This window comes from Podarcis filfolensis (genome assembly GCF_964270895.1).
Source record: "Podarcis filfolensis genome assembly, chromosome: 3".
Taxonomy (NCBI): domain Eukaryota; kingdom Metazoa; phylum Chordata; class Lepidosauria; order Squamata; family Lacertidae; genus Podarcis; species Podarcis filfolensis.
The window spans coordinates 69,219,584-69,232,086 of record NC_139606.1 but is presented as its reverse complement, the minus strand read 5'-3'; the positions used below and the strand labels follow the sequence as shown (position 1 = coordinate 69,232,086).

Sequence of the window (12,503 nt, the reverse complement as noted above, 5' to 3'; positions counted from 1 at the left end):
TCGACTTAAATTGGTTTTCCTTCTAATGCTTTTATTATCATGCAAATGAGCTGCCACAAAGCTGTTAAATTATCTTTGTTGCAGAGAATATTGGCACTAACTTATAAACCATGCTCCTTTTTAAAATAGGCATTCATGTTTTATGTTGAAATGTCGCCATAAATATCCAGTGATAACTTTTTAATTTCTTCATTAAAGAGGAAGGGTGAGGGGTTTTGTAACACGTTCCGCAGGAGTTAAGCTGAAGATTGTCATTTGTCCCTACCCACCTTTCATTTGTGTGGGACACTCAAAATAGCCTCTTGAAATCCTACCTTTTGCTAAGTGTCGAGAATGAAAAGGATAGGTGGAAAGTAGAAAAGGGGTTGGGAACTGGAGCGGGCTGGATCCTCGTCTCCCCTGCCTGCTGTGAGCCATATGTGGCAAGTAGGCATCACACATGACATCAGGCAGGTGGTGTGACTTGTGAACCAAATGGCATCGCCTGGCAAGCCTAATTGGGTCCATGAGCAGGATGTTTCCCACCACTGCAGTAGCATTTCTGTTCTAAGTCCTGATCCAGAAATGTACCTGTGCAGAAGTAGGCTGTGTGCATGGCTGCTTAACTGCCCAGTGCTTTGAGAATACTAGTGATCCCGTTTGGAGAAGTGGAGTGCTTAAGCACAAGACAACTTTTAAGCCCATCAATGTTGTTTCTTATTGTAAAATATACTTTTACCTTCATGGCCTACTAAGTGAGCTTCCCAGAGTCAGCTGGCTGACCACTGTTGGTGATGAAAAGTTGCAGAAGACTCATAGGTGCTATTCACCAAGGACCTCCGTTATTTTATGCTGCAGTGAAGTGCACACTAAGCAGTGAGGTCTCTAGCAGTTGCCAGCTTTTGTCTATACTGAGTAGCAAACCTACTTTGGGTCCACGCCTCGTTTGGTGAGAGAATTGGCCTTGGTTGTGCCAATAGATTATGTTTTTCAGGTGGGATGAGGAGTATGTTGATTCTGCTTTGATATGGTAGGTCATGTTATCCTCCTGGGCCATCTCTGTGACTTGGGGGCAGTGGTTTATGGTGGTTACAACCCAAACCAGGCTTTTCCAAATAGTAGTATTAGGTGACTGTACCTCAGGCCTTCTCAAAATTCATCTGCAGGCTGTTAAAATCATTAGGAGATCTTGGACAAGGTGTCACCAGCTCCATTGTTCTGTAAATCAGCAGAGGCAATGCATGTATGGAAATGTTGTCTGGAGGCAATTATGGACTGGATGAGGGCTATTGCAGCTGAATCCTGACAAAATGGAGACTCCATGGATAGGTGGTTCCAAGGTCTAGGAATTGGGTTGTGTACCAGTTCTGGATGAGATTGCAATTCTTCAGAAGGAGCAGGTGTGTAGTTTGGGGGCCTAGAGGCCCACCTGACCTTGCTGTCTTAGAGCACCCATGGCCAACTTTGGTTGGGGCAGCAACTTCAGTACAAGGATGGCCTTGTTACAGTGGTCCATTGATTACTAATCTCACAGTTACTACTGCAATGCATTGCATGTGGGGCCATACTTGCACCTGGTTCAGAGGCTGCAACTTGTGCAAAATTTAGTTCTTAGGCTGCTTAGAAAGATCTGCACTGGGTGCCTAAGTCATGGTTTTGGGGTCTCTAAGCAACTTGGGGCCAATTGTTAAGATCATCTGAGGAGAACCTGCCGGTTGTTCTGTGACTAGTGAAGTGTGACTTGGTGACAATGTGAAAGCAGGCATTTTGAGTGATAGCACCCACCTCATGGAATGCTCTCTCTTGGGTATTTTGTGGCTACATTAATGACTAATATATGCCTCTTTAACATTTATAAGTTTGCCCCAGCTGTCTTGGACTCTTATTTTTGACCACTGCTCAGTTTTGTAATGTACAGTTGAGTTTTGTTTTTAATCTTATCTTTTCCCTAGCTTCTTGGAAACATTATTAAATGTTGTATTTTTATTTAGCAGTACAAACATTGATTAAATAATCAATGTTTAGCCATTACTGTGTATCTGATTCCCTCCTCCTTTTACCTTTCTGGGCTCTAATTTATTGAATCATCAAATGAAACATCTGGCCTTCCAGTTTTGAGGACAATATAATACAAAAACCAAATAAGCCAAGTTCAGTTTCATAAAAAAGAAATTTAATGATATTATTTACAGCCTCGATACAAAAAAGGATAGTCAAATACTTTATAGTTCTCCCCTCTTCTGATCTATCTTTACTATTTCAAAACAAATTAAAATCATGAAGTATGCCACTCCAACAAAAGTGATTCCATCCTGTCACTAATAATTTACCAGTCTTAAACAATCTCCTGATTCTATAACTCCGTTGCACATGTTCCCATATAATTTAACAATTATCGATAAAATTATCCTCTGCCTTTTATGCTCACACTACATTATCTGTCTGTTCTCTACAATAGTTTCCTTGAGGCTGTATTATGCCAAGGTAACTTTCACTCTCAGGACTGTAGCTCCAAAGGGTGAGAGTTGGGGAACCTTGAGTACAGAAGTCTCTCTCATGTGTACCATTGATATTTCTACATATGCACATTTAGACTTGTATTACCCTTGTCCAGCCTTCACCAACCTGGTGCTCTCCAGAGGTTTTGGACACCAGCTCCTGCCAGCTGGAGCTGATGGAAGTTGTAATCTAAAACATCTAGAGGGCTTCAGGCTGGGGGAGACTTCCCTAGGCAATATATGGCCTTCCTGATCACTGTGAGCCAAAGAGGACATGGGTCCTGTCAACAGGGTGATACACTAGGACAGGAATGGGGAGCCTGTGACCCTCCAGTTGTTGGACTACAATTCTCGCTACTGGCACTCAAGCACAAGGTCCCCACCCCTGTACTATGAGAGGCACATGTGATCGGCTTCCCAGCCTCTACCCAAGCCAGAGATGAGACTGCAACCACATTGCTCAGAGTTACACATTCTAGTGCTTTCATATAACCATAGCTTTAGTTTTCTCTGAGAGACCATTTTCTGTTTATTAGCTGCTTTATCGCTTGGGACTCCTACATGGCAGTCCTTGATACTACCAGCAGCACTACAGCTACAGCAGCCTTGGTTGACCATCTCCACATTACTGTTGTCGTTAGGCACAATCTGCAGGTAATTTCCTCCCTTTCAGGCCTTGGTGGAAAAAACAACAGAGTGCTTACTGGCTTGAGCTCATTTGGTTTAAGCTTCCCAGACTCTGCAGATGTTAACAAGCATGAAAGGGAAGATGCAGAGGCAAACATACTGTGAGATCTTCAGCATGTTTATCCAGAATTATGTCCTACCCAGTTCACTAGGGCCTCTCCTAGGAAGTGTGTTCAACTTTTCAAAGCAACTACCACTGTGTGCCCAAACAGACACAAAGTGCCTCTTTAGACATAATGCAGAAACCTCCATGCTATCCTTTTCACAGCAAGCGAGTACTATGGGACAGATAGCCTTGGTATGAAGTACAGAAAGCAAGCAAAGTGCAAATGAGAAGCAATTGTACCAAAAGGCATTATAGCATGCACATGGAAGAGAAAGTTGCCACTCACCATACAAATTAAATCAGAATTCATTGGAAGCGGCGTGGAGTGTGAAGTACCATAACGACTCATTTAACTCAGTCCTTCCTGTACCAAAGGCTCTGAGAATAAAGCAAATTGTTTCAGCAAAAATCCTGTCCTGTTATGATTTGTTCGTTTGTTGTAGAAAAAGTGAAGGGGGGGATGACCCACGCTCATAGCTTTAAACTGGTGTTGGGGTCCACACAGTCATTTTGGGTCTGCTTGGACGCAACCAGTACACTAGGACTTTCAGAGATGGTGCCGCTGTTTCCCTCTTCACCAAATGTAACCCAGTGGCTGAAATCACTTGCACTGGGAAGTTTCACATCTTTCGGAGCATGTGTTGGGCTGATCGGCAGCGGTTGAGGGATTGACTGATAAGCAATGAAGTCAGTCTCCAGGTCTAAAAGACTGGTGTTCCCTCTAAGAAAGTCGTCGGCTGAAAGCTGCTGGTGTTGCTGCTGGAGGCACATGGGCGGAAGAAGCTGCAGGCCACTGATTAACTCTGAAGCCATGAACCTCAAGGGTTTGGAGTCGTCGTCTATCGGGCTGGTCAGGGCTCCTGCTGCTGCAGGTAGAAAGGGCTCACTTGGAGAAAGTGGGATGGAATCAGACTGAGTGTGAGACGGATTGTTGTTATTGTTGGAATTAAATGTTAGCCCCTTGAGAAAAAGGCTGTCACTGCTCTGGAGTACTTGCAGATGAAAATCAGGAGGGGCAGATTTCTTTCTCCTCGGTGGAACTCTTGGAGCATGGGTAGAATTCTGAGAAGGAAGACAAGAGCTCTCCTCCAGAAGACGCAAGGCAGCCGGGTACCTTTCGCTGCTCCTTCTCCTCTCAAGGATTTTGCCCGGGGGGACTGTTCTTGGCTTAGGAACAGGGGCTGCTCTGGTAGGACTTGTAGCAATGGCTCTAGCCTCAAGGCAAGACTCTGGCAGCGCAAAGGAGAAGTGACCAACAGATTGCTCAAACTGCTCTTCTGGAGAAGGAGGCTAAGAAAAGGATGTCACAATGTCAATCAGTTGCTATTCAACCAGCCCCATAGTGATTAAAAAAAGAGACAATCGCACATACCCACCCCCAAAGCAAAGCTGATGTATTCTTGACAGAGGTAAGATGGCCTTCTCTAATTCTGTACATGCAGCATTCTAAAATCTTAATATATCCATTTAAAAATGTGCTAAAAAGCTTCAACATTCCGGGGAAAGAATTCTGTCCTTTCCATGGCTCTCATTCCTCCTGCTAATTATGAACTCTGTCTCAGAGTGCTAACAAGCTTTGAAGCCAAAATATGGCCATCAAGGAAGAGGAGGTGCCTGCATGCTCAGGTGAACTCTCAAGTTTGCAGATGTACAAAAATCTTTTAAAAAAAAAATCTGAAGGGGAAATCCCTCACCCCCTTAAAAACAGACCAGTGAGGACTGTGCATGCTCAGTATCTAGTTGGAAAAGATAAATGGGCTGCGGTGGAGGGACAGAACAATACTAGGGGAGAGCTCAGTTGGCTGTGGAATAGCTGAACACAAGGAGTTAGAAGCTGACCAGCAACATTGACTCTAATTTACTTAATTTATTTTAACAATGTGTAACCCACCCTTCATCCAAAAATGGCATTCAAGCTGTTAAAAATACTGCTTTCTTTTTTTGTCCCTCCCCTGCTGCTGTGGTGGTGCGGAAGTGCAAAGAAGAGGGGGCAAGAGCAGAGGCGGAGCTAGCTGCTCCAGCACCCAGAGCGGTGCACATGTTGTGCACCTGGGGGCGGGGGGGGGGCGATGTCACCCCCCTCAGGGATGACACCCAGGGCGAACTGCACCCCCTTTCCTCCACCAGTGGGCAAGACAGAGGCCAGCTGAAAGAGAAGGCCAGAAAGCAAAAGGAGTAAGTAGGAGAGTGTAAGTAGACAGGGCCATCTATTTCTCTCTCTGTTGGCATTTACTTATTCTCCCTTTTTCTCCTTTCCCAAGAGAAATGGATACAGAAATACAAAAAGGGCAGAGGAACCCTCTCAGTGTGTGTCTAGGTGATTTCCTGGTTCACACAGAAAAGGACATGTTTTTCATGTCCCCAGAAGTGAGAACTTCCCATAAAAAAACCAATGGAGAAATCCAAGGTTATAATGTAGCTGGGATTGAGCAAGAGTGTGTCCTGGCTATTTATATCACTCCCTATGTAACCCAAAGGTAGCAGTCTTATTTCTCCTTGATGGTACTCTGGGGGCAGTTTTGGAGATGAAAGGAATTTTGAAGGCCACATACCTATTAACTTGGCTCAATGACAAGTTCAATTGCAAACTTATACCGACTGCATGTGCAACCCCCAAATTTGCCCTCTGAATATTGACTGACCCCTATAGAAGCATCTAATGGAGACTTACACATCCTGGCTTCCCTCCCATCCTCTGCAGGGGTGCTGGTTTCTTAGCAGAGGGAACTTTTGGTGCTGGACGCTGAGGTATGAGCACTGGGGGTGGTTGTGGGCTGTGAAGTTGTGCAGACTTTGCAACACCAGGGAAGCTTTCAGATTTAGTGACAGTTTGGGTCCTTCCTGAAATGGGTGCCAAGGCTTCCTCCGGAGTTACTGAAATACAGAATTGTAGAAATCTACTTATCCCACATGCCAGGTAAATTCAAAAGTTTTATTTGCCCAAATAGTCTTATTCACATCAACAGATCAGTTTGAAAATGGAGCAGTATGTTCAAGTTGAAACAAAAATACAAGCAGTATTTAGGTGAAATGAGAACAGCAGTGGTTAACATTTTAAGATGGCGCCCAAAAGAGATGTTTCTTAGGCATGCTTATGTAGCTCTGAAAAGATAACATAGAAACAGATATTATCAATGTTCTTAACTGAAATTTGTTCCTGTTACCTCCTTTTGCTTGCATCAGGCATCTAATCGCTTCCTCTGCTTCCTGGGGGGTGGTGGTTTTGATCTGCTTGACATTATATGGCTTGCTAATTCCAGTCCGTGATTTTGGCTTACAAAAATTTAAAGGAAAACAAATGACAGAGTGAGCCCAGAAGAAAATCTTGCATATGCAACTTTCTAAAGCAGAGTATAAATAGGGAAGAAGGCTTAACATTTTCAGAGTGGTTAGTTTTTGCCTACCAGCCACGAATTAATGTCAATAAATCCCTCTCACAAGAAGGAATACTTATATATGCTTCATCCCACTCTCCCATTCCACTATGCCCTTAGGTCTTCCAATAGACACCCTGTTTAAGGAGCTGCCACCACTTGGTGTGCTGATTAGGCCTTGGGCAGGTATGGGGAACCTGGTGCCCTCCAAAAGTTGTTGAGTTCCAGATCTCATCAGCCTTAACCAGCCTGGCCAATGGCAAGAGATGATGGGAGTTGTAGTCCGACAGTATCTGATAGGCCACAAGTTCCCCATCCCTGATCTAGGGGCTTCACTGCTGGGGCACCCTAACCCCAGAACTGTAATATTTCTAGGAAAGGTCCTATACAAACATGTTGTTTCTTTACTTTACCAAATTGGCAAAGGATGAACAAAGGATGGACTTTGCTGTCATATATTGGCAAGGTCATGCTGTGTGAGATGCTCCTGAAATGACTCTTTCTAGATGCATGCGCCCATGCATGAGTGTTTTTTCTGGCTGCCCCTTTAACATCTTCATCCCACAGATCATGGTTGCTATGCAACTTCAGCATCTCATAGATGACATTGGAGATTTCAAGCACAATGCACAAAAATAAATAATACACTGGGTACTTTACACATCTGATGTGTCTGTTGATTTTTTAATATTTTTTTAAACATCACAAACAATTTCAACATATGTTGTATATGCTGCCTTGGATGGATTTCTATCCAGAAAGGCAGGATATGCGTAATTGTAAATACACTGTTTTCTTTCTTGTCTCACCTCTTGCCCTCCACCAAATGACTCAAACAATTGTGCTGAACTACTCACTGGTTGCTGAGGTGCCCCTGGAAGAAGCTTTGCAGTCTGCAGGATGGAACACAGAGAGTGGCCTCCTGAAGAGATGAACCCATCTGATGTGGATTTTTTAACAGATACTCCAGCTGGAGGAGAGACACATGCATTGATTTCTGACATTTTGCACGTGGGTGTGTTAAAAAAAAAGAAGTAACAGTGAAAGCACTACAGTTCAGCCATTGATTTAAACAATTCTGGTCCTTGGGGCAGAATTCTGCCCTAAGCTAATAAATCATTTTAGGTGGAATTTAGCATTGTGTGAGCAGACTTCGCCATCTTTTCTTCCCCGAGCACACCCTCAAAACCTGTTCCAGGATGCAGGGGGAGGAAGACGGTGGAAGTCCCACTGCAGAAGCCCCTTCTGCTCATGCAGAGCACTGGATACAGCCCTTGTTTGCTCCAGTGGTTAATGCTCAAAGATAGGCTGGGCTGCATCTGTACTTGGGGTTCTTGCATAGAGTGGCATATACAGATTCCCCCAGAGCAGCTGGTACTACTGCTAAGTCACCAGATTGCTTTGTTCCTGCTGCTAACCCTACTCCTCTCAGCTTAACCTGTGGAGTGACAGCTGTGGAAGAAGCACACAGATGCATCTTTCACGTGTGAAATGGTGTCCTGCGGTTTTGCTCGACAATCTGTCTCCTTACTGTGCTTGCATTAGTAGGTACGGTTCAGCTGTGTGCATTAAGTAAAAAACCTGCACCTTTGCAGTCATGAATGAAGAAACTTGTGGCACCTTAAAGGTTAATAAATGTATTAAGCCGTCATAAATTAGTTATCCATTAAGTTGCCGCAATTCCACTGCCCTGTGGAACGTCCTCCCATCAGATGACAAAGAGAGAAAACAGTTACAAGCAGTGCTATTTTTCTAGAAAAAAAGGTGCTGGAAGACATCTGAAGGCCTGTATTTTTAATATTTGATGTTTCACTGTGTTTTTATATTTATGAAGTTGCCCAGAGTGGCTGGGGCAACCCAGTCAGATGAGTTGGGTATTAGTAATATATGATGCAGCAACAGCTCTGAAGTCGTGACCACTTTGAAAACTGTTACAATTGTCTTTTCTTATGGGCATTATTAACTGAGTTTCACCCACTTGGACAATACGTATTACAAAGCATTTGGTAGGATCTTTCTATTCAAAAGCCACCCTTTTCTATCAGAGCTTAGGGAGTTAAAAAAAAAAAGAATGGGATGCAAAGGCAGAACATGAGGCCAAATATCAGACAGTTAACACCCGTGCACATTTACTCAAACATTCTACAGAGCTTCATGGGTCATGCTCCCAAATGAGTGTGATTGCTGCTTTTGTCAGACTAAAACTGCAAGGATTTATACAGCCAATGACTCAATCTTATGTAAACTGGGCCAAGTTTGCTACTGGGCCAGGTTGAAAGTTCTTATGCTAATTCACAAACCTATAAACAACCTGGGCCCAAAGTACCTCAAGGACCATCTGAATTCTCATGCTCTTCCTTGATCATGGAAATCATCTGATGGTGGTTCCCCAACGCCCTGAGGTCCAGCTGGCATTTACCAGGGACTGAGCCTTTCATGTGGCTGGTCCCACCCTATGGAATTCCCTGACAGGAGAGGGTTGGCAGGAATCATCCCTGCCTACATTTCCTGAAAACTCTGTTAGCCAGACAGGCTTTTGAAACATGCATTTCTTTTTCCCAACCAGTTTTCATTTATGTTTTGGGTCTTATTGTAATTTTGTATGATGTCTTCTGCCTTGCAGTATTTTTTAATGAAATGCCCATAGGCATAAATCTCACTGGCTTCAGCACACTCCTTCCAGTATTCTGGCTATGCTGTGGCTTTGAGGAGCCAGCAATCCAAACACTGTTTTCCACACAAAGGGAGAAAATGGAGCCCCCCACCTGGAGGAGGAGGTCGCTGTGGTGGCTGAGGCTGCCGAGGCCTGCCTGGGACAGAAAGAGACCTGCTCGGGGAACGATGGCGAAACTCCCCACCTCCGTCCAGCTCTTGTTTCGGTTCACTCAGGTCAGCATCATCTAGGGAACGTGTCAAAATCATTAAAAAATAGAAAACAGACCAATGCAAGCGGAAAAGCCATGATATCAAAAAACAAATGTTTACCCATCAAAGAAGGTAAGCTGAGAAATGAACCAGGAGAAACTTCCCAAGTATTCAGTGACCAACATTCAACCACCCTCTTCTGTCAAGCGGCAATGTATCAAGCTTCATCAACTGCTTGAGCCGTTTCTCCCTCTCATTTTGGGGGGAATGAGTTGCAGGGGAAGTCTGGCTAGCAAATGAGGTGGCGTGCTCTCTTAGCACTGGGCAGAGGTTTCTGAAATTTATTTTCAGTGGCATGGAGTTTGGGTCACATGGTTTGCTCTCAAGGCACCGTGAGACAGAGCTTTCTAAAAAGGACCGGATGTATATTCAGTGCATATCTAAAAGGCACACAACATACATGTGGTGTACAAATGCCCTTGCAGGTCCCACACCATGTGCAATGCAGGCTGGGATAATGTGATGAAAAGCAGAGGCAAACCGATCAGGTGACTCCAGCTTGCGGTCATGGGAAGCCTAATACCAAACAATGAATTCAATATAGATTGAGATCAAGTGACAAAAGGCCTTTCTATATGAAGGACATATTGAAAGAAATAAGCCCATACTTATATTTTGCATGGAAATATGTGTCTCTCTTATATAAATTTAGCTCCTTCATTTTGTTATTGGTTTGTTTTATACTAATAACAAAAACATTGCTTTTTTCTCTGTGCTGCATAATATAGCCATGGATGAAAAATACTTTGTTCAACCGGTTTCAGTTCAAAGCTTGGAAAAAGTCAATAAACAAAACGCATGCACACACATACACACACACACTTGATTGGGCTTGACTCAGATAATGAGACTTGACAAGGAACCATTTTTTCTCTGGGAACAATGACAATTTTAACTTGGTCAGAAAGCCACACCTACAGTGTTACTTGTTCATGGAAGCCAGTCTCAAAAGCCCAATCACTGTGCTTTGAACACACCAGTTTTCTAGTTAGCCACTATCCTATAAAGATGTTACCTTTATACAGATGCAGCTTTCTTCCAGCATGGTGAGATTTGTTTGCGTGTACCGTGGATGCCACCATCAAACATTCAGGCCCATCCAGCAAATCGTCCACTGCTAATGCCACTTCTGTCATTAGAGGTAAATGTGGCGGCATGTCATCCAAATCATCATCATCATCATCAAGGATATCACCTAAATCAGAAGATATAGCAATGGAAATATTGGTGGGAAACTGGACTATCTGTTCTTGGTTCTTACTCTAGTTGCAATTTGTAAAAAAAGGAAGCAGGAATGTTTAAAAGTGAGGTGTAGTGGCATTTTCCTAAAGAAAGGATCAGAGGGCTGTGAGGGGAACTTGTGCACATCGATTTTGAACCCCTCTCCTGAATGTAGCCCCATCACATCGCTTAACAAAGCTCTTCCAAAACACTTTCCAATGCAACAAGAGAAGCAGCAGAAGCAACAACAAGAAGAAGAAATAGGGAAATCCCTCTGCTAAATGACCATTTCTTTTTCTGCAGCTGTCTCTGGCAGCAAGTCTCACTATAGGAAGTAAAGTTAAGAGGAAGGTTAGCAAATAAGTGTTGCAGGAGTGAATCACTGCTCACTTTCGTGATTCCAAAGATACCAATCAAGAGTACACAGAGAGACTTGGAGAGAAACTGAAGGCTCACACATCTAGCTACAGTCCATGCCACAAACCTTCTGATTCATAATCTAAACTTGTAAAATCAAAATTTTCCTCCAGTAGACAGGAGTTTGCTGTGGGTGACATGGGGGCGATGCTGTCTCGTTTCCTAGTGATTTCCTCCTGAAGGCCCTTCAGCCAGTCCTGGGTTTTAGGCCAGATCTTCACTGTCTTGCCTTTAATCTGCATTACAAAAAGAAAAAAGGAAATTGGTTAATCAAATCACTATGCACAAACGAGACCCAACCTTCAGAAGAATGTAAACCGAAAGCCTAGTTCAAAAGATTTAAGACAAAAGCTGTCAGCTAAATATTCTAAAGAGTAGGTGGAGCTCTTGACTGGCTACTTTTGATAGCTGACATGTAGAGGGAAGGTACTATGACACTTTCCTCACTCTTTTGTAATACTCTCTAAGGTTTTGTTTCGTCTTGGTGGTGGCTGAAGTGTGTTCAAGGGCCATTTGAACTGTGACGCTGATAGGGAACTAGCCCTGGTTACATAAACAGTACGTTGCCTACTCTCTAGAAGCTATGGAATAATTATGCAATTCTTCAGTGCTGTATCGAACTGCTTACTTGCCTAGTCTAATCTGAACTCTGAAAATACTGCTACTCCACTGTTAATGCCCCTTTCCCAGCCACTGATGATTATGGTAAAACCAAGAGGGCCAAGTGATTCATCTGTAAAGTAGTACTGCATGCCTCTCCCTCTAAAGAAAGTTGGTCATTTATATATGTCCTGCATTGCCGACTAATTACACAGCACATAAGAGTGTTTATGTTAATCCTAGGTAGGGGGATTTAATTTGTGTGAGTGTTTCTTGGAGAAATTTGACCTGCTTTTCAAAGTCCAAGTGTGCATAGTATTGACTTGATCCACCCATATTCAAATCACTGATATCCTTAAAACTGAGGATCCTTGAAGTTCAGCCTACAAAATGTTACTCTCATACAAAACATAAAGACAATGAGTCCTGTAGAAAATTAAAGACTAATGGATTTACTGTGGCAATGGCATGAGCATCTAGTGAAGTAGGCAAGTGCATGCCGTAATAAATGTATTTAGTCTTTAATGGATGACAGGAGTCTTCCTTGTCTGAGTAGTCACATCCACCAGCTTATAGTTTTCAGAGATTCTCTCTGGAGCTTATATTAGTAGCTGACTTTAAAAAAAAAAAAAACCAGTCAGCCTGAAACTACAAGCTGGTGTTCAGGGAAATGTCAGTTCCATATTAAAGATGCGG

At 43.3% G+C, this 12,503-nt stretch overlaps 1 protein-coding gene across 4 annotated transcripts in view; it reads right to left on the bottom strand.

Moving 5' to 3' along the window:
- Positions 1-2,130: 2,130 nt before the first annotated feature.
- SYNJ2 (synaptojanin 2) overlaps positions 2,131-12,503 on the bottom strand; it is a 53,741-nt gene continuing 43,368 nt past the window's right edge. For 3 of the 4 annotated variants that reach the window (XM_083605796.1, XM_083605795.1, XM_083605797.1), the window contains exons 21-27: positions 11,275-11,443; positions 10,585-10,764; positions 9,410-9,544; positions 7,502-7,614; positions 6,435-6,543; positions 5,942-6,144; positions 2,131-4,560 (exon numbers count right to left, since the gene is read on the bottom strand). In XM_083605796.1, the coding sequence (XP_083461922.1) occupies positions 3,742-4,560; positions 5,942-6,144; positions 6,435-6,543; positions 7,502-7,614; positions 9,410-9,544; positions 10,585-10,764; positions 11,275-11,443 (1,728 nt within the window). In that variant the 3' untranslated portion in view covers positions 2,131-3,741. The remainder of the gene's footprint in view (positions 4,561-5,941; positions 6,145-6,434; positions 6,544-7,501; positions 7,615-9,409; positions 9,545-10,584; positions 10,765-11,274; positions 11,444-12,503) is intronic. The other variant, XR_014546158.1, reaches the window with a different exon arrangement.